At 39.7% G+C, this 26,203-nt stretch overlaps 1 protein-coding gene across 1 annotated transcript in view; it reads left to right on the top strand.

Moving 5' to 3' along the window:
• SPTLC1 (serine palmitoyltransferase, long chain base subunit 1) overlaps positions 1-26,203 on the top strand; it is a 94,739-nt gene that overhangs the window by 18,292 nt on the left and 50,244 nt on the right. Inside the window, exons 4-5 of the mRNA XM_006875875.1 lie at positions 3,687-3,780; positions 12,229-12,301. Of these exons, the coding sequence (XP_006875937.1) occupies positions 3,687-3,780; positions 12,229-12,301 (167 nt within the window). The remainder of the gene's footprint in view (positions 1-3,686; positions 3,781-12,228; positions 12,302-26,203) is intronic.

Here is a 26,203-nt window from a genome sequence, read left to right as displayed (position 1 = left end):
GCCTATTTCCGTTTTTGTTTGCTTGTCCCGCTCCACAATCCCCGTTCAGGCCTTTTATCTAGTTGGAAACAGTTCAGGACTGGCTGTGGCCATTTGGTTTTAATTGAAAACTGTTTCTTTAATTTTCAAGGAGATATGTGCGCATGCATGATAGAACCTTCCGAGGGTGGGGCTGGGGTGCCCACTAGCTCAGGCACCCCTATAGTCACCCAAATGGAGGTGCGCTGGCACCAAGAAACCAATGAACAGCTACCAAAAGAGAAGAATATTCACACCTTTATCTCTGCAGTGCTGCCAGGCATCTGTGGCCACTCTGATCCTTCCCCCACTTGGTCTCACCCAAGATGGCAGCTCCTTGAGCAGTTGAGCATCTCAAATTAGAAAGCAATGGATTTCTTGCTTGTGCCACAAATTCCCCCAGCTGTAAGCTTTCCAACCTTCTAAATATTCCTTTATATGTGGTTCAGAGTTCTGGGACCATCCCCTGAGCCTGCTTGGTAGGGTATTCTGTGTTGTTGCTAACGGAGCTCCTTTACTGCACTTCCACCTGATCCACCATCTTGTTTGTTCTTCTTTCCATTATCTTTTAATTCCATTTTCCCACAAACTTTTGAAGTCCCTGTGCATGTTTTGATTATCTTGTCAGATACTTGTTTTCCAAAAATACTTTCCCAGTCCGTAGCATGTCTTTTCACAGCTTTCGTAGCCCTTTGATAAACAAAAGTTTTTTTTTTAATTTTTATGAAGTCCTGTTTATTCATCTTGTCTTTTGATCTTTGTGCTTTTGTTATTATATTAGACTATCCATTGTTAAAAGCTAGGCCTGACAGTGTTTCCCTGCTTTTTCTTTTAAGAATTGTATGGTTTTATATTTTACATGTAGGTCTTTAATCTGTTTTGAATTTGGTTTTATGTTTGGTATGAGACATGGATCATGTTTCATTTTTCTGCATGTGAAATCCAGTTTTCCTACACCATTTATTGAAGAGTTTCCTCTTTCCCCACCAAGTGGACTTAAAAATCAATTTTGAAAATTGTCAAAAATGATGTAACCCTAGATATGTGATTTTATTTCTGGACTTTGAATTATATAAGTACCAAACTCTTTAATTATTTTATATCTGTATTGTTCTTATATGTCTTTGAGTTGGTTTCAACTCATAACAAGTCTTTGTAGAGTCTCTGAGGCTTCAGGTTGTTGAGGGATCAAATGGTGTGTTTTAAAATCAGGAAGTTTGAGTCCTCCTCCTTGGTTCTTCTCTTTCAGTATTGTTTTAAGTACTTAGGTCTATTGCCATTACACATAAAGTTGAGGGTTGCTTTTATTTCTGTAAAAAGGCTGTTGGAATTTTGATACAGATGTGTTGTGCCTGTAGATCACTTTGGGGAGTTTGCCATTTTAACAACCGTAAGTCTTCTAATTCAAGAACATGGAACATCTTTGCATTCATTTAAATCTTCTTTCGTCTCTTTCAATATGTAAGTCCTTCATATCCTTGGTAAGAGTTTTTCTAGGTATTTTACTGTCTTATATGCTATTGTAAATGAAATTGTTTCCCTGATTCATTTTTAGATTTCTCATTAGACTTCTGGTATATAGAAACCTAACTGATTTCTTTCTTTCTTTTTATTGTGAACTGGGTTAAGATTTATAGAGCAAATCAGTTTTCCATTCAATAGTTATGGTGTTCTGGTGTGGCACTGTAGATAAAGTACTGGACTACAAGGTTATTTTGAACTGTAAGGTCGGTGATTCAAACCCACCAGACACTCCACAGAAACCCTATACAGGGTCACTATGAGTCGGAAATGACTCCATGGCATTTTCACAGCAGCAATTCAATAGTTATACACATCTTATTCCATCTCATTGATTGCAATTCCAACAATAAAATATCACTTAATCCATTTTTTTCTTTTCCTAACCCTTCATAACTTTGTTCTTCAATAAATGCTGTTCTTTTGGTCTCAAATGGCTGATTATTCTAAGGTGTATGTACCTTCCTGGTGTTATTTTACCCTTTATAGACCTATCTTCTCTTTGGCTGAAAATTGAGCCATAGAGGTGAGTTCATTTCCAGACCTGAAAGTGACCAAGGACCATAGTCTTGGGATCCCACCAGTCTCCGATCAGTAAGTCTGGTCTTTATTATGATTTTGAGTTTTGTTCAGTTCAAGCCTTGACTTGAAATATTGAAGGATTCTGTAGGTAAAATGGAGTCTTGGTATGGCACTGTGTATTAACATGCCAGACTTCAAAGCAGTTTGAACTGCAAGGTGGGTAGTTCAAGCTTACCAGCTGCTCCTTGGAAACCCTATACAGGGTCGCTATGGTTCGGAACTGACTTAGTGGCACTTAACAACAATGGGTAAAATGTTGAATGATATAGGCAGCATCAAAAGAAGTTGGAAAAAATACACAGAGGCATTGGTATCTAAAAGAATTGGTCTATGCTCAACCATTTCAAGAGTTGTCATATGATCAAAAACCATTGATACTAGAAAAATAAATTCAGGTTGCACTGGAGACATTGATGAGATACAAGGTTCCAGGAATTGCTGGAATACAAATCGAAATTTTTCAATAAACTGATGCTGTACTTGTCTGTGCCAGGAAATTTGGGAAACAACAACATGGCCAGCTGATAGGAAGAGAGCCATGTTTGTGCCCATTCCAAAGAGCGGTGACCCAATAAAATGCAGAGACTTCATCTCTTATTCCTCAAACATGTCATCAGGAGAGATCAGTCCCTAGAGAAAGACATCTTTCTTGGTAAACTTTAGGGCCAGTGAAAAAGAGGAAGATCCACTGTGAGATGGAGTGAAACAGTGGCAGCAGCTGTCATTGTGAGGATGGCACAGGACTGGGCAGTGTTTCATTCTGTTGTGTATAGGGTTGTTATGAGTCGGAACCATTTTAATAGCATCTAACAACAAGTGTTAACTTCAGAAATTGGGTACATACTCTATTTATTCTTTTAGTGGTTTCCTATTCCAAACCAAACCAACTTCCATGGAATTAATTACAATTCATATTGAACCTATGTAAGGTTTCCAGGGCTGTAAATCTTTATGAAAGCAGAAAACCTCTTTCAAACCTCTTTCTCCCACTGAGTGGCAGGTCGATTTAGAATTGTTGACCTTGTGGTTTGCATGCAGCACAACATGTAACCCACTGTGCCACCAGTGCTTCTTATGTTTTCATTCAGATGACATTTATTTTAAAGTCACTTAGCTCTGTAAGATCATAATTCACTCTGCCTCTTCTTGCCTTGGATTTTAATCTTTTCATTTTTCCTTCCTGTTGGCCTCATTCTAGATTTTTTTCTAAGTTAATTCAGTTAAGTACGTATTTCTCAAGCAAATTTTAAAATCAAAGCAAAGACTTCCTATTCATTCATTGGAATTGCAGCGCATTTTTCTTTTTTATTTAAGTAGTTATTGAGTGCTTATTAAAAATAGAACTAATGGCTAGATAACTGGTTTTTAATATACTGTTTTCTAATTTTACTTTTTAACAATACAGAATGTAAGAAGATTAGTATGCAAATAGGTTAAAATCACACTTCTAGGTCATGCCTGAAACTAGGGTAATACAATGTATAATTTGTGTGTGTCCTGGACTATGAATGTGTGTTGAAGCATACCACATTTTGTTTTTTGTTTTTGTTTTTTTTCCCCTTTAGCCCTCCAAGCCACAACATTGTGGTGAATGGAAAACAGTGTATAAACTTTGCCTCATTTAATTTTCTTGGATTGTTGGATAACCCTAGAGTAAAGGTGAGTAGCAGATAATGCTGAAGTGGCTAGATAACGTTACTGACTTAAGAAACTGGGCATAAATGAGAGAAAATTGCAGGTCAGAAAGGACAATACAAGTGTATGCTATATTTGTCTACCTGCTATGATCTGGATTTGGCAGAGGGAGACAAGAGCAGCTAGTATAGCTTAAGTGTTTCTTGAGAGCAAGGAAACTGCGTAAGACAAACCTAGTTAGTAGTTTGAGAAGTATCTAGGAAATTGTTCCACTTTCTACTAGAATTGTGAGCTGGTAAACATTTTTGTGGAAAGACTTCTTTATATGCCAACAATTCAAACTACAAGAAAGACGGGAATAAATATAAATAAAACAAACACAGACGAAAACCCTTGAACTCTGAGCTTCAAAGGAAATGATAGAGAAGTTGATCAAATACTGACTGGAAAAAGAAACTGAATGAAAATAGTAAAAAAATAGAACGATGAATTGTCAACTGGCTTGATACATTGTCGCTAGTGTGAATTATTGAAAGCCATGCTCCAGTTGGGGCAGGCACTTAACAACAACAACAACCTGATTATTAGCTCCACTTGCCCTGCACTGCAAAAGTACTCAAAACAATTGCTGGACACCAGAATGGTACCATCTTCTCCTTATTCCACAAAGTGTTCCAGGTGACCAGAGTGTGGTCAGACCCCACTCACTGGGCAACCTCTGATCTCTCTGAGGTCAGAGATGCGCCCTCATGGGTTAGGCTCAGTATGTACACCACCTCCGTGTTTGGTGGTTCGGATTTTGCTTCCTAGGCCCAGCAGAAAGTGCAGTGTCAGATATGATGACTTGCCCCAATCCATCCTCTGGTCCAACAGGAACTCCTTGCAGAACCAGGTGCCCAACCCCCTTGCATGCCATCTCAGCCAGTAAAGCTTGCTGACGCATACCAGGTGCCCTGCCTCCATCCCCACCCCTAGTCACTTCCTTGGCCAGAAGAGCACTGTCCTTGGCACTCACCGCAACCCATTTTCATTTTTTTTGTCTTTTCTTTCCCTTCCCTTGTTTTTTTTTTCTGGGATTCCCTTTTTTCTGTCATTTTTTTTGTCTTTCTCTTTTCTTTTACACCCCCTTCCCTAGTTTTTTTATCCTTTTTTTCCTTCCTTTTTTAGATACTCTTCCTTTATCTTGGTTTTTCTTTTTTTCTATTTTAATTTTTTTGAATACAGAGGACAGAGTGACTCAAGCAAAATTCAGAGACAAAACATTCTTCTGAGAAATAAATGGCATTGAAAGTACCTGATAAATATTTCAAAACAAGGATGCTTTGTGTCATATAAACAGATTGAGAGAAAGATAGAGGAAACCAGACAAAATAAAGGAAAACAAGACAAAACTCTAGAAGAATTCAGCTAAACATTCAGTAGCAAATTGATAAGTGAAAAATTAGAAACCATACATGAACAGCAACTCGAAATCCAGAACATTTAGTACCAAGATTTCAGAAGTAGGTAACACAGTAAAAGGGCAAAGGAGTAGAACTGATAAGTGGAAAACAAGTAGCGAGATTGAAGACAAGTTTTTCCATATTAATTAGTTGCAAGAATAACCGAAAAGAAAAAGCAAAAATTGAAAGCCTAACAATTAAGTGGGATACCGTCAAGAGGATTAACTTACTGGTGATCAAAATTCCAGAATGGGAAGAGTCAAAAGCACACAGAAAGTTTTTGAAAATTTGTTGAAAGAAAACTTCCCTAGCATTAGAAACGATAAGGTACACATTCAGGAAACTCAAAGACCCCCAAAGAAAATCACCAAGATATATCATAATCAAACTTTCCAAAACCTCAGACCATGAAAAAATACTGAAAGCAGCTCAGAATAAACAAAAAGTTCTATGAAGGAGAACCAAAAATACTAGGTGCTGATTTCTCAGCAGAAACAATGTAAGCAAGAAGGCAATGGGATGATACATGCAAAAATCTAAAAGAAATTGCCAATTCAACTAAGAATTAATTAACTAGCAAAATTGTCCCTCAGATATGGTGAAATTAATACTTTTCCAGGTGAACACAAATTAAGGAAATGTATGAAAATTTATAGACTATACTACAGTGAGTTCAGACAACTACCTGAGATTAATACAAATGACATCATCCATCTGGGTTTGATAATTCATCACAGTGGCCACACAGAACTCAGACACCATACAGTTAAGGGTTGTGTTAGGTCTGCACTGTAGGATCAGTCCAGGACTACCAACTGCAAGGTCAGCAGTTCAAACCCACCAGCCACTCCTTGAAAACCCTATACAGGGTCATTATAAGTTGGAACTGACTCAGTGACACTTGACAACAACAGTTGGTTGCAATTCAGGGTCCAGAATGCTCAGGACACTCTTCTGCCATTCAGGAAAGTCTCTTTGACCTTGCCCATAGGCAGACCTCTCTGTTCAGCCAGTGTTACAAAGCTAGGCTTCTGATAAATGCTTACAGGTCACATTGCTCCACCATAAGCCTCAGTTTGAAGACATTTGACTCCAGCTCCAAGGGTCATCAAACCCAGCTCTCCCAATTAAATGCCTGGAGGCACCCCACTCTATAAGCAAGTTTCCTGCCCAGAGTCACTCAATTTTACTTGCTCTGTGGACTGTAAAGCACACCGCTCTCTCTCATGCTCTGATTCTTGGTTCTGCTGCTGCTACTCCTCTGCCACTTCTCTGTTGTCACAGCTTTCTGTCCCTATGTCAAATAGGTTCAATGTGCAGGGGTCTTGTGTTCCACCCCTGGCACTTCTTTGATGGTAATGAGACCCCCCACTTCTGTTTCTGAGATGGTTCATTTTATACCAGTGCTATATAGTGTCAAACTTTTGAAATAATAAACCTGTAACTATAATGAATATCAGAGGAAAATAGGGTCAAACTTAGGGGCCTAATACATTGCAAATATACACTATCAAACACAACTAAATGTGTCCAAAACAGCAGGAGACAAACTAGATGATGTAGCCTTCTAAAAACTAAACTTACATTAAAATATTTAACCAAAAGAGTAAAGAGAGAACCCACAGACTGGGAAAAATTTTGGCAATGACATTGAGAGTAATCTCTAAAATTTATAGAACACTTTAGCAATAAAATTAAACTAAAAAACAGGCAGGGAACATGAATAGACACTTTACCAAAGAAAACAGTCAGGAGGCCAAAAAACATGAACAATGCTCACAGTCCTTACCCATTGTTTTTAAGTGCCGTTGAGTTGATTCCGATGTGTTTGAACCACTGGCCCTGTGGTTCAAACCGTTCTTATGGTCCAGTGATTATCCTACAGCACCACACCAGGACTCTAAGTAATACCTTTGTTGTTGTTAAGTACTGTTGAGTCAGTTCCAACTCATAGCAATCCTGGGTCAGGTTTCTGAGAAGCAACTGGTGGGTTTGAACCGCTGACCTTGTGGTTCGCAGTCTAGTGCTTATCCTGCGAGACAATACTAGGACTCTCTAGCCATTGTTGTTGTTAAGTGCTGCCAAGTCTGTTCCAACTCATAGCCACCCACTGTAAGCTTTCTGAAGAACAACTGGTGGGTTTGAACTGCCAACCTTGTAGTTAGCACCACAGCAGGACTCCATTTGTTGTTGTTAGTGCCATCAAGTCGGTTCTGATGCATAGTGACACCATATAGGGTTTCCAAGGAGCAGCTGGTGAATTTGAACCCCCGACCTTGTGGTCTAGTGCATATCCTACAGCTCCACACCAGGACTCCATTTAGAGAGATGCAAAAATTGAAGTGACAATGAAATATCATCTCACCCCAGAATTAATGTTGTTGTTGTTAAGTGCTGACAAGTTAATTCTGACCCATAGCAACCCTGTATAGGGTTTCCAAGGAGCAGCTGGTGAGCTTGCACCACCAACGCTGTGGTTCAAACCGACTTTGCAGTCCAGCACATTTGCTCACAGCGCCACACCAGGACTCCTAACATTAATAGTAAAATTCAAAAAAACAAATATTGGTGAGAGTGTAGAGAAACTGGAACCCTATACACTGCTGGTGTTGGTGTTGTTGTTAAGTGCCCTTAAGTTGGTTCCAACTCTAGTCCCCTTATGTAGGACTTCCTAGGAGCACCTGGTGTGTTTGTACTGCTGACTTTGCAGTGCAGACCAACCTTGTTATCCAGCGCATTATCCTGCAGTGCCACACCAGGACTGCTGGTGGTATTGTAAAATGGTACAGCAATGGTGGAAAGCAGTATGACATGTACTTAGAAAGTTGAAAGTAAGAATACCATGTTGTTAATGTTAGGTGCTGTTGTGTCAGTTCTGAGTCATAGCAACCTTATGCATAACAGAATGATATAGTGCTTGGTCCTGCACCATCCTCACAGTTGTTAATGTTTGAGCCCACTGTTGCTGCTATTGTGTCATTCCATCTTGTTGGGGGTCCACTGTGTTTCATTGACATGCCACTTTATCCCTATGATGTCCTTCTCCGGGGACTGAGCCCTCCTTCCTTGCTTCTAAGCCAACCTCATTTCTAAGGAGCATTCCAGCTGTACTTCTTGCAAGACAGATTTGTTTGTTGTTCTGGAAATCCATGGTACTTCCAATATTCTTTACTAATACCATAATTCAAATGCATTGATTCTTCTGTGGCCTTCCTTATTCATTGTACAGCTTTTACATGCATATTGTTATTGTTGTTGTTACGTGCTGTGGAGTCGGTTCCGACTCATAGCGACCTTGTACAGGGTTTCCAAGGCTGTAAATCTTTACGGGAGCAGAAAGCCTCATCTTTCTCCTGCGGAACAGCTAGTAGTTTCAAACTGCTGACCTTGTGGCTCGCAGCCTGATTCGTAACCACTACGCTACCAGAGATTAGGCCATTTAAAATACCATGCCTTAGGTCAGGCACACCTTAGTCCTCAAACTGACATATCTTGCTCTTTAACACTCTAAAGAGGTCTTCAAACTCACCAGATTTGCCTAATGCAGTATGTTTGATTTCTTGACTGCTGTTTCCATAAGTATTGACTACCATATGATCCAGCAATTCCACTGCTAGGTATATATATTCTGGATAAGTAAGAGCCCTGAAACAGATACGGTATATGTATACCCTTGTTCATTGCTGCATACAGTAGCAAAAAGATGGAAACCATATAAGTGCCCATCAGTGGATGCATGGATAAACTGTGATACATACACACAATAAAATAGTATGTGATTTTAAAGATTAACAATGAATCCTTAAAACACCTCATGGATGAACCTGTAGGACATTATGATGAGTAAAATTAGTCAAAAGGATGAATACTGTATGAGGCTACTATTACAAAAAACTGTTTTCACACAATAAGAATCATCCTTTTATGGTTACTAGAAATGAAAGTGGAAGGAAGGGTAAATTACTAACTAGAGGATAGATGCATATTAAATTGGATGAAGAAGAAGGCAAAATACAATAAGGGAAAGTCAGCAAAAAATTATCAAGGCAAGGAATGCACTGGAAGCAGTACAAGGGTTAAAGCCTGCAAAGCTGAATACTGTTATATATAGTCCTGCAATAACAGTAATCTGCAAGTGGATTCATAGATAGGTATGCAAGCTGAACAGGTAGAGAAAATAGTTTATCTCCAAATATCTGTATGTTTGACAAAGGATATTTCTGCAAATACATCCATTTAGCTAGAGCATAAAGGGAACAAAAGTATGTACATTTCTTAGCCATCACCAAATACCTCAAGGGAATGAGTCACTCGGCCTGGGGCCTCAGAACCAGTCTCAGCACACAATCTAGGTCATTTGGAAAAACCATCTATAAATTTTCTACATCTTACTTTGGTGAGTGGCAACTGGGGTCTTAAAAGCTTGTCAGTATCCATCGAAGGTGCAGCCTATGCTCTCCCATCTGGAACAAAGAAGAGTGAAGAAAATCAAAGATGTCTGGAAACAATTAGTCCAGAGGGACTAATGGGCTGTGTGAACCTTAATCTCCATGACCCTAAGATCTGAAGAACTAGATGGATGGTGCCTGGATTCAGCTACCTACTACTATGAAAGGAATCACATTATAATGTCATGTCTAGAGTGGAATAAAATTATGGGATAAAACTCAAAATTATTTTTAAAAACAGGTCTATAGCAGCCATCTTGTACCCTGACTGTGTGTGCCTAGTATTAGCTACCAAAGCACCCAAATGCCAGCCCTAATCCCCTGCACCGCCCCATGTCTGCTCTAACAAGATGAAAGAAACAGTTATGAATAGTGGGAAAAGAACTGCTCACAGAAAGGTGGTTCATGGAACAGCTCCAGCAGATGACAAAACAGTTCTCTACAGAAATTAGGGATAAAACAATTCCTCATGTAGTGAAGAGGTGACTATGTTCACAAACCAAGGAACAGTGATCCACTTTAACAATCCTAAAGTTCAGACACCTCTACCAGTAAACTCACCACTACCAGTCATACTGAGGCAAAGCAGCTGAGAGAAATGCTCCCCAGCATCTGAAACAGTCTTGGCACAGTCTGAGTATAAGAAGACTGGCTGAAGCTATGCCCAACCATCTGGCTGGAAAAGCACCACTTGCTACTGGAGAGGAGGATAATGATGATGAAGTTCTAGTTCTTGTGGAGAATGTTGATGAGGCATCCAAGAATGAGACTATCTCAGTTATCTAGTGCTGCTATTCTGTATATACACCACAAGAGGATGACTTTAACAAAACAAAATTTTTGTTTCTAATTTGTAAACTGAGATAACATAGTTTAGGAGACTAGAAGTCCGAATTCAGAGCAGGAGCTCTGAAGAAGGGTCCATGTCTCCATTCAGCATCAATAGACCCAGTATTCCTTGGACTTCTCCATGTGGCTTAGCTTCAATTTTTCTCTAGATTTGTTGTTAACATTTTCAGAAAATTTTCTTAACATTTGTTGTTAAGTGCTGTCGAGTCAGTTCTGACTCTTAGTGACCCTGTGTAGGGTTTCCAAAAGTGACTGGTGAGTTTGGACCACTGACCTTGAGGTTTAAACCAACTTTGCAGTCCAGCGCCTTAACCCACAGCACGACACCAGGACTCCTCTACATCTAGGAGCTTCGTAATACAGGGACCTCAGGACCAAAGCACTAATCCGCTCCGGGCTCTTCTCTCTTGATGGCAGTGGGTTTCTCTTTCTCTACTCACCTCTTTCCTTTTAGATCTCAAAAAAGATTGGCTCATGATACACATGATACAACGTAATCCTGTAGGTTGCATCCAACCTCATTAGCATCATTTTGTTAAGTGCTATTCAGTCAGTTTTGCCTCATAGTGACTTGGTATAGGGTTTCTAAGGAGTAGCTAGTGAGTTTGAATCACCAACCTTGAAGTTCAAACCAGCCTTGCAGTCCAGTGCATTATCCTGCAGCACCACACCAGGACATCAGTATCATAGAAGTGAGGATTTACAACACAGAAGATAATTACATCAGATCTGGGTTGAGAACATCAGATCACATCATGGAATTGATTGGTTGCTTATATTAGATCTCATAGTGGAGGTGTTAACTACCTCTTAACAGCTAAACTGTTGAGAATCCTGACCCAAGCAAGTTGACACAAAGCCTTAACTATCACAGATGCTAAGTGATTTGTGTTGACTTCTGAAGAAGAAAAAACGTCAATGACTTACTTGGAGCCACTATTTTGTATTATTAGTTTTTTAAAATTTGTTTTGTTTATGGATCTAATAAAATGTAGAAGTTTAATATTTGTAAGCCCATTGCAGTGTTTTTCAGTGTGTGCTTATACATAAGTCATTCTTTGTAGTCAAAGAAGCCTGGGAATAAAATTTGAAACAAAAGTAATTAAAAAAAAAAAGATCAGGCTTAGACTAGTTAGAGACTGGTGGAGCCCTCAAACTGTGGCTGATTAATCTCTTTTCTGGTATGAAACAACTCATCCTTGTGGTTCAGTTTTCAACCAAATAATGTACAGGTATATATGGTGAACATTAACGGAAGAGAAGTATACACACCTTAGGGTAATCAATCATTTGAGATGAAAAGGGCAGTATTTACCTAAGGACAAAAGTTCATAAGGCAGGAAGGGTTAGGAAAGGAGGAGGAATGGAAATGGAAATTACAGGGTAGAAGTGGACTGGGTGCTGGTGCATTGTGGGGACTGCAATCAGTGACATGAAACAAATGTGTATGAATTGTTGAGTGGAAAACAGATGTGCTTTGCAAACTTTCACCTAATTCACAATAAACAGTTTTTTTTTAAAAAAAAAAAGGTCTAAGGATACTGGGTTAACCAGATTTTGAGAATTGAGCTAATATAATTAATATTTTAAAAGTAATTTACTTTTTTTTTTTAAGTGCTGTTAAGGTTCTAAGAAAAAAGATTTGTAGGTTAAAGAATAGGAATTATCAGTTTGGGCTCTTATAAAGTGAAATTGTTAATATATATATATATTTTTTTTTTAATTGAATAAAGGCAGCAGCTTTAGCATCTCTTAAAAAGTATGGCGTGGGGACTTGTGGACCTCGAGGATTTTATGGCACATTTGGTAAGTTTTTCTAGTATTCTTTTTCATGCTACTACTTTCAAGAGTTAAGATTCAATCTTATTTAAGAACACCTTGGAAAAGATGCCTTTGTAGTAGTTTGGTATGTGGGGAATTTGTTGGGCTTGAATATAGTTTGTGGAGAGCTGTAAGACACATCTCAGGCTGTGTTGTTGTATCGGTAGGATAGACACTAAGCTGCTGTTGCAGATTCCCAAGAGACAGTAAAGCGAGAAGACAGTTTGTTCTTGTCATTCATGACAAAGGGTCCGGTTGTAGGGTAACTCTGCTTTTTATAATCTTTCAGGGACTCAGTCCTCCCTGTCTTGTGGTATTCCAGGATACCCTTTGTCTGATAGCCAAAGCCAGGTGGTGAATATGGGGGAGCAGAGGTGTTCTTTTAGGCAGATGAGGTAGTCTTACGCATTTTTCCTGCTCCCACTCTGTTTGTGAGAGCATAATGCCAACCATGCTGAGCCACAAAGGAGGGTGGAAAATAGTTGGGTGGCCATTTTCCAGGTAGAAAAGAAAGGACTGATTTGGGGAGTGGGGTCAGGAAGAGGGTAAAGTAAGGTCGCTTTTTTCTTTGGGAAATGAAGGTGAAAGGATCTTTGACAGTTTTGTGTGTTGATGACTTTGTATTTTGATGAGTGTATAATGTCACATAATGTGAACTCTATAGCTTAGAGTCTTCAACAAAGACCCTCACATTTTATAGTTGTATTTATTGAGGTTTTTTTGCTTCTGATAATGTCATAAAATAATTGTTCAAATTAATATATTACTGGAAATAACATTTCGGCTGAAAAATGTAAGGTTGTAGAAAATGTAGAGAAAGAGAAGTGTCTTTTATCTTCTATTTCCATTTTTATTCCTGGGTCTTTTTATTTACTTTTACTGTAACAGTTATGTTGTTTTTATGTAAGGAAACACTTTTTTATATTTTAACTAGTTTGGTGGTCTAATTACTTGTATTGGAAACAGATGAAAAGAGTTAATGTTCAAGTCTTTGACAGGTGTAAGGGATCTCAAGGATTGTGTAGTCCAACATGCCAACTATCCAAGAAGTCCATTAATTTTAATACTGAAACTAGAAATCAAGTATCTTTACTTATTTCTCATTTTGATGACAAAATCAAAGACTTAAAAAGTACTCAGATTGGATTATTTTTTCTCCAGTCTGGTGTAAACACAAGTTGTTTACTAGGATTTTCTGGGTAAAGAAAAACTTCCTTAACAACAACTGGAAAACCAGAGAAGGCTATTTTTAAATAGGGTTTGTTGTATTCTGATCAACACACCTATATTGTGACCTACTTTTCCATTAAAAAAAAAAAAAAAAAAATGCTTTCCGAAAAGCTTCTTTTTCTAGAGAATTTTGTTTGTATGTGTGACCTTGGCGCCCACATGGAAGTTAGTCTGGTAATACAGAAAAGAGATTTATTGCCAAATCAAATCATGGGGGAAAAATATTTCAAATCTTCAAGACCTGTTTTCCCAAAGCTGTGGAAATGAACCAAGGGACTTCAAAAAGTTCATGGGAAAATTCCATTTCTTTGTTTTACTTTTTAATGTGAATTGAATGAAGGTTTACAGGGCATAGCATCAGTTTTACATTCAAAAAGTAATATACCTTGTTTCATTTCAATGATTACAATCTTCTCATTATAATCAGTTCTGTCACTCCTTCCCTGTGATTCTTATTTCCATTCCACCTTCTTTCCCACCCCTTCTGAATTTTGTTTCTAGGTATATGCTGCACTTTTGATCATGAATAGTTGACCATTCCATGGTGTGCATACCTCATTAGTATTGTTGCACCCACCACATACTTAACACTGCTGGGCTGAAAATTGAGCCATGAGATTGGGTTCAGTTCTAGAACTGAAGGATGACCAGGGTCACAGTCTCAAGTTCCTCCAGTCTCTTTCTGATGAGTAAGATTGGTCATTGTTATAATTTTGAGTTTTGTTCCACATTTTCTCCCACTCTATCCAGAACCTTTTAATGTAATTACTTTCAGAACAATTGGTAGTTGTAGCCAGGCACCATCTAGCTCTGGTCTCAGGATCATTCAATTATTCCATTAGTCCATTGGTTCCATTGGACTAATTGGTTCCAAGCATTTTCAGTTTTCATCACTCATTCCCTCCACACAAGGAGAAACCAATAGTTTGCACTTTAGTATTTTTTCCTTGTCTTTGGTTTTGAAGAGTTTGATTATTATATGCCTTGGAGACTTTCTTTTGGGGTCTGTCCTTCCTGGGGTACGTTGGGTTTCTTGAATGTTTATCTTCTCGTCTTTCGAGATGTTAGGGAAGTTTTCGTCCAGAAGATCTTCAACTATCTTCTCTGTGGACTTCTTTGATTCTTCTTGTTCCAGAATGCCAATAATTCTTACATTATTCCTCTTCATGTTATCCAGCATGAATCTTAGACTGTCTTCAGATTGTTTTATCCTTTTAGCTGTTTGCTGTTCTATCTTGGCAATATTGAGAGATTTGTCTTCCAGTTCGCTAGTTCTGGCTTCTGTCTCTTCTAGTCTGCTCCTTTCCCCTTTCAGCCTATTGTCTATTTCTGGTATCTTATTATTGATCACCTGGACATCTTTTTGCAGGTTTTGAATTGTTTCCATTGCTGTGTCAATCCTATCAGATTGTTCCTGCAGTACTTTCCTTACTTCTTCCTTATTTTCCTCAACCCCTTTTCGGAGTATTTGAGTTTGTTTCCATATCATTCTTCTGAATTCCCTCTCAGGTATATCCAGTACCCGCTTCTCCTCCTCTATAAAACCTTTGTCTGTCTCCAGCTCATTTGTATCTGATGCTCTCTTCTGCTTTTGGATGTGTTTCGATAATGTTAATTGTTTCTTGTTGGGCATGATTATTCTTATTTATTATAATTATTATTGATATGATCAGGAGATAGGCATCCCTTATTGTCTGTATTGTGTATTAGGTGTGGTTAGGTCTTGTCTACATAGAGGCAGTGGTGAGCAGGCATGCATGCAGTCCGGCGGGGGCGGGCGTGCGTTTCGGCAGGGGCGGCAGGGGTGGGCACGGGGTCTGGCAGGGGGGGGGTCGGGGCTCGGTTCTAGGGGGGAGTGCGTTGGGCGAGCTCGGTTCAATCAGGCAGGATGGAGGCCGCTCAGGCGGGTGGGTGGAGTCCGCGTCTGATGACGTCAGAAAGTCGCCGTATTTCTCCTTCTCTCTGTGTCCTGGGTAGATTGATTTTCTTGCCTACCTCATGCACTGAGATTCCATGCTAGGGTAGAGATCCCTCCCTTTTTTTTTTTGTCTCTTGCGGCTTTGTTCAAGATTCCCCTTTACTGGAAGCACCGCTCTCCATACAGGCTGGCTCAAGCCCCATCCTCCAAGCTCTACAGGGGTCGGGGCTGTCACTGCACGCAGTGGCAGGCAAAAGTTCAAAATGCCAATAATTCCTCCATAATTTTTGTTTTAATTATGTGATTTTTTTTAAAAAAGCAAGTTTAGGAGGTTGAAACACTAAGTCTTATGATGGTTGTAAGGGTGTGGGTCCACTACAGGACGGTTTCCTTCGCAAGGTCCCCCTCCCTTGTCCCCAGAGCTCCCCTTACCCACGTTGTCTGGCCACAGTGGTGAACCGGAAAAGCAATAGTTTCACTTTAGATGGCCGCTCATGAGTTTTTAAGATTCCAGACCCTAGTCACATAAGTAGTTTGTAGAAAATTGTTTTTGTGGACTCTTAAGAAAGTTAACCATGTTGCCACCCAACAATGTGGTCCTGAGCCCTCAGCCCCAGCAACTCATTCCCTCAAGGTGTTGGTAATATTTAAGAAATACTCATAATTTTGCCCCCTGTATGCTATACCACATTTTTGGATGTGTTTACATCAAAGGTAAAATACCTGCATACAAATATCTTCTATCAAACTTTCATGTATTTGTGGGTATACTTCCATTCTCCCTCCCATATCCGTTCTGACTGTGTTTCTATCCATGTATCTACCTGTGTGTGTATGTATATGGAGTCCTGGTGTGATGCTACAGGTTAATGCACTGGACTGCAAAGTCGGTCTGAATTGCGAGGTCAGTGGTTCAAGCTCCCCAGCCACTCTTTGAAAACTCTATACAGGGTCGTTATGGGTTGGAACCGATTCGACGGCACTTAACAACAACATATATGTTGTTAAGTGCCGTCGAATCGGTTCCAACCCATAGCGACCCTGTATAGGGTTTCCAAGGAGTAGCTTGAACCACCGACCTTGCAGTTCAAACAGATTTGCAGTCTGGCGCATTAACCCACAGCGCCATACCAGGACTGAACAACAAATATATGTGTGTATATATACACACACACATACACAATATGAAGGAGCTCTGGTCACATAGTGGTTATGAGTTGGGCCGCTAACCTCAAGGTCAGCAGTAGAAAACTACCAAAGGTTCCACAGGAGAAAGATGAGGCTTTCTGCTCCCATAAAGATTTGCAGCCTCAGAAACCCTATATAAGGTCTCTATGAGTCAGAAACAACTTCACAGCACATAACCATCACCACCAACCATATACAATATACATACATATAAAGAGAAGTTGATTATCTTACAATTGTGGAGTCCCAGGTTCCCAGCGTGAGAGAGAGAAAGTCCCTCCCATGTGTCCAGTTATATTGGGAGCAGACCACACCTCCTAGGGAGCATTCCTTCAGTTGATTGGATGCTCATAGATGCTAATCATGGAGCTAACGATGCCTGTATTAGGTTTTACCACCATGGGAATAAGCACATCTCAACTACTGAAGCTCTGGAAATCCTGGCCTAGTTGAGTTGACAGAAAACCCTAACCATTACACCTATATTCCCTTTTACACTTGCGCTCCTCCCTTTGTCTTCCCCTGTCTGCATCATTCTGCCACCAACCTCTGTCTTGGTGTATATTGCCTTTACCATCATCCAAGTTAGCATACTACTCTCCCATCTCTCTGATTCCTGGTAACTGTCAAAGAATATTTCTGTCTTGACTTTTTATGATAGTGATCTTATGCAGTATTTGTCCTTTTGTGATGAACTAATTTCACTTAACATAATGTCCTGGTGTGACACTGTAGGAACAGCACTGGATTGTTAACTACAAAGTTGGTGGTTCAAACCTACCAGCCACTCCTTTAAAACCCTTATACAGGATCACTGTGCGTCAGAGCCAAGATGATGGTAACAACAACATCTTCTAGGTTCATCATTATTCTTCAGTATTCTGTAGTATTCCATTGTGTCTAAGTAACAAAGTTTGTTAATCTATTCTTATGTTGATGGGCATTTGGCTGTCTCCATTTTGCTATTGTGAATAAAGTTGTGATGAGCATGGGTGTGCGTATATCTAATTGTGTCATAGGTCTTATTTCTTGAGGATATATATCAAGTGGAGGCCTGGTATGGCACTGTAGGATAAGCGCTGGATCTCAAGGTTGGTTTGAATGGCAAGGTCAGCAGTTCAAACTTACCAGCCACTCCTCAGAAATCCTGTACTAGGTCGCTATGAGTTGGAACTATCTTAATGGCATTTAACAACATTTATCAAGTTGAGGGATTGCTGGGTCATATGACATTTCTATTTTCTAATTTTTTTAAGGAAGCACCATACTATTTTCTACAGTGGTTGCACCATTTTACTGTTCCACCAGCAGTGTAGGAGGGTCCCAGTTTCTATATACCCTCATCAGCATTTGTTTTCTGTTTTGCTGAACTCTGCTATTATCCAAAAGGAGCACTGGTAGAGTAGTGGATTGTGAACTGGCCTGCTAACTACCAGCTGCTCCATAAGAGAAAGATGAGGCTTTCTGCTCCCGTAAAGATTTACAGCCCTGGAAACCCTAAACAGGATCACTGTGAGTTGGAACCAACTCCACGGCACACAACCGCTACCATCTCCATTATCTTTTAATTCCAGTTTTCCTCAAACTCTTTGAAACCCCCTTGCATTTTGAAAATAGCTAGTGAAGTTTCAATTTGTGCCACCTGAAATGTAATATGTATTCTAGAATACTGGTTACATTCAAACATGATGTCTTTAGGTTAATGTTTTCTTTTTTTTCATTTACTTTTTTGACTGGGTCATCCAGTTCATGAATTAAACTTCAAAATGTATGTGCTGGTAGAGAGAAAAATTGTCTTCTAACTTCGGTCCCTGTCCTTTTACCCATCCTCATCTCACTTCCCAAAAAGATAACTACTATCACTTTTATCCTGTTACTTCTTCCAGAAACTTTTTTTTTTTTGGCTTATTCACACCACTTCCTTGCAGCTATTTCCCTGCTATTATTACAAAATGGTAACATACCATACATATCATTTTGTTCCTCACTGTTGAAGTGAATGTGTTTTCAGTTTAAATAGAATTTGATTTTTCAGCCATCTAAGTAGGCCACCAGAGTTATATATCAAACCACTGGCTTTCTGGGCATTGGCTGCTGAGTCACTAAAACTGTAGTTGGAGGTTAAAACAGACCATGACAACATGAGGGCATTGCTGGTCACACAATTGCATCTCCCTGCATCAATGTCAGAAGTAGGCAACTAAAAAGTGATGTAACCAAAGATCCCAGAATCACAGACAGCAGCAGTTGAAGAGTTTGGGAACCAGGACGAAGCGGGGCTTGATGGCAGCTAGGGTAGAGGTGCAGTGAAGTTTGCCATCAGCCATACCACAGAATACCAGGCAAAGCAGATCCAGGGCAGAGCTCCAAAACTCGGAACCACAGAGCTAGGAATATTTTTAAAGTTTGAAGGCTTATAGCTACTGGAACTTGAAGCTAAAGTAAGAAATCATGAACTTTTGAATCTTCCGGGCTAGGAGGCCCGGAGCCAACATCTTGGGCGAGACCAAATGGCAAGAACAAGCGGGGGAGCAGAAACACCACAGAAAAATGCTGTGGGAACCTTGGAGCCAAGGTGGACAATACACTTTATCGGTTTTGCTTTGTTCAGATTTTCTTTTTTTTTTTTTTTTTTGTATCTGGCCATTGGCACCCCCATTGTTTTGCGCATCTCCATTCTGGTGACTAGAGGGGGAGCCTGAGCGAGTGGGCACCCCCTACCCTCACTTCTGGTGGGTTCTTCTGCCATGCATGTGCACAGATACTCAGCCCAAGAGCAAGACCTGAGCGTTTGTTTCTTTTCTTGTTTAATACTGGAAAGGGCAGGACAGGGCTGTAGAGAGGGAAAGCGAGTTTAAAAACAAAATAGGCTGAAAATTAAATTAAAGCCTGAGGTGTATAGCATAACAACCAACACTGGCATCTTGAAACCTCTCAGGCAGCTTTGAAAGCAAGAAGTTGAAGAAAGGACATTAATGTCATACTCATATTAGGCTACAGGGTTTTTTTTTGTTGTTTTTTTTTAATATTTTTTTCTTCTCTCCCTCCTCTCCCTTTTCTGTGATTATAGACTGCAATATTCAATCTAGTTTTTTGGGTTTGTTTTTTTTCTTTTCTTTTCTTTTGCTGGTACTGTTTTGCTGTTTTATGCTCCCCCTTCTACCTTTGAAGGACTCTTTCTCTCCCTATATTACACAAGAAGAGTCAGCAACTGCTGCCATATAGTCAAGCTACAATCACACTCTATAAAACACCAAAACCTAGGCAAGAACCAATACCAATGGTCATATACAAGGGAAATAGACAACACCTGTGAAAGTTACTTTGAGTTAAGCAATAAGAAGAATGAAAAGAGAAGCCCACATCTTGATCACATCTTCCTGGAAGCAATCAGAAAGCATAAAAAATACCAAAACACATAATTAAGTATTAAGGCCACAGATAAACGCTAACCATATCCAAGAAGCAAAAGTAGATGACCATAACAGCACATTTCCAGAAACAAGATAAAATGTCTGAGACAAATGACCTAGAGGTATATCTGGACTCCATTCTGGAAGGAGGGCAGGCTTTGGAAATGCCTGAGAAATAATTCAGAAAAATGATTATAAAATGGTTCAAAACACTTTACAATGGAGTTGAGAAAAATAAGGAAGAAGGCAGGGAAACCGCTACAGGAACAATCAAATAAGATAGATACAGCATTGGAAACAATTCAAAACCTACAGAAAGACATCCAAATGATCAATAATAGAATATCAGAAATAGACAATACTCTGAAAGGGCAAAGGAGTAGAATAGACGAGATGGAAGACAGAACCAGTGAGCTGGAAGACAAATCTCTCAGTACCACTAAGATAGAAGAGCCAACAGAAAAAAGGATTAAAACATCTGAAGAAGGTCTAAGATTCATGTTGGACAACATGAAGAAGAATAACAAGAATTATCGGCATTCCAGAACAGGCAGAATCACACAAGTCCACAGAGGAAATAGTTGAAAAACTGCTGGAAGAAAAGCTCTGTAACATCCTAAGAAGTGAAAAGATAAACATTCAAGAAGCTCAATGAACCCCAGGAAGAATAGACCCCAAAAGGAAATCACTGAGACATATCATAATCAAGCTCTCCAAAATCAAAGATAAGGAGACACTCCTGAAACCAACTAGGGTAGACAGAAGTTTTATATACAAAGGCAAGCAAGTGAGATTAAGCTCAGATCTCTCAGCAGGAACCATGCAAACAAGAAGGCAATGGGGAGACATATATAAAACCCTGAAAGAGTTGTGGAACCAAAAGGAAAGCAGAATCAAGAGGAAAGTAGAATCCACACAGTGCGAAAGCAGTTTGGCAGATTCTTCACACAGCCTGGTTCATCATTACTGCTATCTTGGAACAGAGACAGTAAGAATCTAGCAAAATTATCATTCAGAAATAAGGGTGAAATTAAAACATAAGGGGAAATATAATCCTCATGGTAACCACAAAAGTAAATAAAACTACTCACCAAATAGAAAAGAAACAAAAATACTCAACAGTGACAAAGTCAGCAATAAAAGGAAAAGGCAGCCTATGTTTTTTGGGGGGTTTTTTTGTAAAATATTTACTTTATTAATCTTAGCATATGGAAAGGATTTTCTTAATCATAAACAGTTTAAGATAGGAACCTTGATAATGCAGTGGTTATGCATTTGCTGCTAACTGAAAGGTTGGTAAAGCAAACTCCCCAGCTCCACCATGGGAAACAGATGTGGCAGTCTGCCTCCAAAGAGGTGTACACCCTTGGAAACCTAATGGGCTTTCTAGCCTTATACTTGCTAAGTTCTTTATAGGTGTTGTTGCTAAGTGCCATCGAGTCATTTCCAGCCCATAGTCACCCTGTATAGGGTTTCCAAGGAGCAGTTAATGAACTTGAACCACCAACCTTGCTGTTCGAGGCCACTTTGCAGTCCAATGTATTAAGTCACAGCATTGCACCAGAACTCTTTATTACCCTCCCAAACAAAGCAGGGTCTTCTTCCTGAGTACAGTCCTCCAGTCCCGCCATCAATACTCAATGCAAAATCGAATCTGCAGACCCAGGCTGTGTGCACAGACAAGGCAGCCTATGTTTTAAAAGAGCTCAATACTGAAGATAAAAAGGAACAAAGCTACTAATCTCACACACAAAAAGTATAATGACTGAAGTAAATCCTCCCGTACTGATCATTACAGTTGAATGTAAAATGGTTAAACACCTCAGTCAAAAGACAGAGAGTGACAAAATGTCTTAAGAACATTATCCATCCATATATTGTGTACGAGAAACACACTGTAAGATAAAAGTGATGGAAAAAAGCATTCCACGTAAATAGTAACCAAAAGATTAGGAATGGTGATATTAATATCTGACAAAACAATCTTTTATAACAGACAAAAAAAAAAAAAGAGTCAATTCACCAAGAAGATATAACAATTAAAGTATCTGTGAAACTAATATAAGATAACTAAAATTTATAAAGCAAACTAACAGTATTAAAGAGAGAAATAGATAACTCTATGATAATAGTAGAAGACTTTAATATACCACTTAAAAAAAACTTTGTGTGATTTGGGTGAAACTTTACAGAACAAATTGATTTTCCATTGAAGCTATTCATACACATTTGATTCATGACCTTGACTGAAATTCCTATAATATAAGAGCACTCTTCCCACTTTCTCCCTACAATGCACTACTAGAGAGCAAACCAGTAAAGAAACAGGTTTTTGAATAACGCCACTAACCAATTGAATCTAAAACCCCACTGCTATCAAGTCATTTTCAACATACATGACCTTTTAGGACCAAGTAGAATGATCTTAGAGGGTTTCCAAGGTTACAAATCTTTACGGAAGCAGACTGCCACATCTTTCTCCCATGGAGCAACTGGTGGGTTCAAACCACCAATCTTATAGTTAGCCAAGTGCTTTAACCACTACACCATCAAAGCTCATTCTCAATTGGACCTGACAAGCACACGTAGAACTCAGAAGCAAAATATGCATTCTTCTTCAATGCACATGGACCAGTCTGCAGATTAGACTGCATTTTAAGATGCAAAGCAAGTATCAGTAAATTTTTAAAGATTGAGTTTATACAGAGGATCATCTCTGACCATAAAGGAAAGTAGCTCGAAACCAGTATCAGGAAGAATAAAGAAAAATTTTGTACGTGGAAATTAAATATAATAAACCAAAAGTATAATTTTAAAATACTTAGAATCAAAAATGAAAGCACAAGGTACCGAAACCTTTGGTATGCAGGGGGGAAAAAAAAGTGTTCAGAAGGAATTCATAGCAGTAATATAAAAAGATCTCAGATAAGTAGCTTAACTCTACAACTTGAGGAAATGAAAAGCAAGAAAGCCAAAGCTATCAAGTGACATACTCAAGATCTGAGTAGAAATAAATGAAATAGAAAAACAATGAAAAGAAGGAAAAGTAGATGGAGGGGAAAAAATAGAGACGAATGCAAATAACCAAAATAGGAAATGAAATGAGTATAATTACAACAGATCCAACTGGGATAAAGAAGGACATAACAGAATACTAGAAATTCTGGTAGTGCTATAGGATAAGCACTGAACTACTAACCACAAGGTCAGCAGTTGAAACCCACCATAAAAGAGAGATTGCTTTCGCTCCCCTTAAAGGTTTATAGCCTTGGAAACCCTATACAGAGTCACTATGATTCAGAACCAACTCGACAGCACCTCACAACAGAATACTATGAAGAATTGTACTCTAGAAGCATCCAGCTGATATGAAGAGAGGGGAGATGCACAAGAACACCCATACTTGCAGATAATACCCATTTGACCTGGCTTCAATAGCTGGATGATCAGAACTCGACTAGAAGAAGAAGGGGAAAAAAAGAGTTACTGTTGTTAAGTGCCATTGTGTCGATTCCGACCCATAGCGAACCTGTATAGGGTTTCCAAGGAGCAGCTGGTGAGCTTGAACCGCCAACTTGAAGTTCAAATGGCTTTGCAGTCTGGCACATTAACCCACAGAGCCACACCAGGACTGGGGGGAAAAAAGTATCCCACTACAATTTGATGAACTTTACCTATACTTGTGGATGTTATAGCTAAAAAAAGGAATAAATCTTTACAGTGAGGATCACTCCCCCCCTCCCCCCACGTCAGTAAACAGGGTTGGCAGGGCTGGGCAACTTAGACATTGGCTACACAAGATAGGGGTACTATAAAGGCAAGAGATGACTGGCTTACAAGCTTTCAAGAGGGAGCCTAGTTCCAGGCGGGACAGGGTAAGGTAGAATCTCCACTGAATGATTCTAATCTGTTTGGACAGGGCTAATGAAAAGAGATGGAAGTAAGACTCTTGTGGTACAATAGTGAATAGTTGCCATCAGGACTGACTGTGAGGATAAGAAATGTAAAGGTAGATGTTTTTGATGTTTTTTAATAAAAGGAGGGGAGTGATTGATTTTGCAGTCCAGGAGCAGAGGTCCCTGGGGCCATCAAGTGAGAAGAGCAGAGTGCAGGACCCTACCCAGAGAAGCAGTGATGCCAGAAATGGAGACAGAGACGATGACTTGGACATATGGAGCGGCTGGGGACATTGGACATATGGAGAGGCTGTGTACTGACAGCCAGGTGACAGGCCTGTGGGGTATACCTTTTGGTTATTTGATGATGCATGGAGGGGATTGTAATCATTGCAATGAAATGAAATATAGGGTGAATGTAAAACTATGTTCTCTCATGTAAACCCACCTAATTCACAATAAAAACTAAAAAAAAAGAATTGTACTCTTAACAAACTTGAAGAAAATAGACAAATACACTTAAACTACCTAAACTAACACAAATTGTTGTTTTTAAGTGTTGTCAAGTCGATTCCAACTCATAGTAACCCTGCATAGAATTTCCAAAGAGCTGCTGATGAGTTTGAACCTCCACCTTGTGGTTCAAACTGACTTTGTGATCCAGTGCTTTAGCCCACAGCGCCATACCAGGTCTCCAAACTAACACAAATAGAGGTAGAAATTTTAAACAGACTGTAGAAATGGTGTGGAGGCCATATCTTTCTTTGTTTGGCTTCACAAGAAGGAAGCAGAGGCCACGGAGGACTCGAGAGGAGAGTGGAGCTACCAGCTGACGGGAAGAGAGGACATATGCACAGGAGCGCCCACACTTGCAGATGATCACGTGACTTGGACCAGATGACTGGATGATTGGAACTCGATCAGGAGAGGAAAGAAGAGGGGGGGAAAAAAGAAAAAAAGAGTGAGCTGTTACAATCTGACCTTTACCTATGGATGCTATGACTCAAAAGAAGGAACAAATCCTCACAGCAAGAAACATTCACACACACCCCACACACAGAGTGGATGGAGAAGGGCAGCTTGGACATTGGATACTTAAATGGGGAGGGGGGAACTACAAAGGCAAGAAGTGACTGGCTTACAAGCTTTTAAGAGGGAACCTGGTGCTAGGGAGCATGGCAGAAGGCAGAATCTCCAGAAGGTACTATTCAATCTGGACGGAGCTGATAAAAGGAGATACAGATGGGTAACTCGTGATACTGTAGTGAATAATGCTTATCAGGACGGATTATGAGGGTTAGAAATGCAAAGGTAGAAGTTTTGTAACAAGGAAGGAGTGATTGATTCTCCAGGATAGGAGCAGAGGCCTCTGGGATCATCAGCGGAGAAGAGCTGAGAGCGGGACCCTATCCAGAGAAACAGAGATGCCTGAGATAGAGACAGAGATGATGATGTGGAGTGATGAAACGACTGGGGACTTTGGACCCAGAGAGGGAAAGGGACTATGGGCTGAAAACTGGGGGGAGGAGTGGGAAGTGTAGGGAGTGGGTTTCTGGGATATACCCTTTGGGTGGTTGAGGATGCATGGAGGGGATTGGAACCATGGCAGTGAGATGTTATATGATGGAATGAATGTAAAACTAAAGTTCTCCCATGTAAACTATCATAATTCACAATAAAACATTTTTTTAAAAAAGAAGGAAGCAGAATTAAACTCAAAATAAGCACAAGGCGGATTCCTATAAAGTAGAGGTCAGACATGCCTCCACCCTACAACTTGCTTTACCCTATTCTAACACCAAGAGTCCCTCCCACAGCATTCTCTGCTTCACATCTGGGTTCAATAATCTGTTGCAGTAGCCACATAGAACTCAAAGACAATACTTGCTATCATGGGGTTTATCAGAGAAGTGAACAGGGTACAATTCAGGATAAGAAACAACTCAGGATACAGGAACTCGTCTTCTCGACTGTGCTACAGTCATGCCTCACTCTTGTGTTTACCCTCTCAGTCATGTGGCCCCTTGGCCTCTACCCTCTTCAGAGGAAGTATTATAAAGCTCCAGTCTGTAAATGCCCATCCTGCAAGCCAGCCTCGCCTTATGCCCATGGGTGTGCATATATCTAATTGTGTCATTGGTCTTATTTCTTTTATGCTGGGAAGCTTACAGCTGCTCTGTTTCTCCATGTCGCTGCCCCTGCTATTTTTCCAAGTTGGTCTCAATGCTCCACGCATAACTCT

The sequence above is a fragment of the Chrysochloris asiatica genome, unplaced genomic scaffold (genome assembly GCF_000296735.1).
Source record: "Chrysochloris asiatica unplaced genomic scaffold, ChrAsi1.0 scaffold00343, whole genome shotgun sequence".
Taxonomy (NCBI): domain Eukaryota; kingdom Metazoa; phylum Chordata; class Mammalia; order Afrosoricida; family Chrysochloridae; genus Chrysochloris; species Chrysochloris asiatica.
Note: the sequence above shows the minus strand (reverse complement) of the source record. Positions and strands in the feature narration are given on the sequence as shown.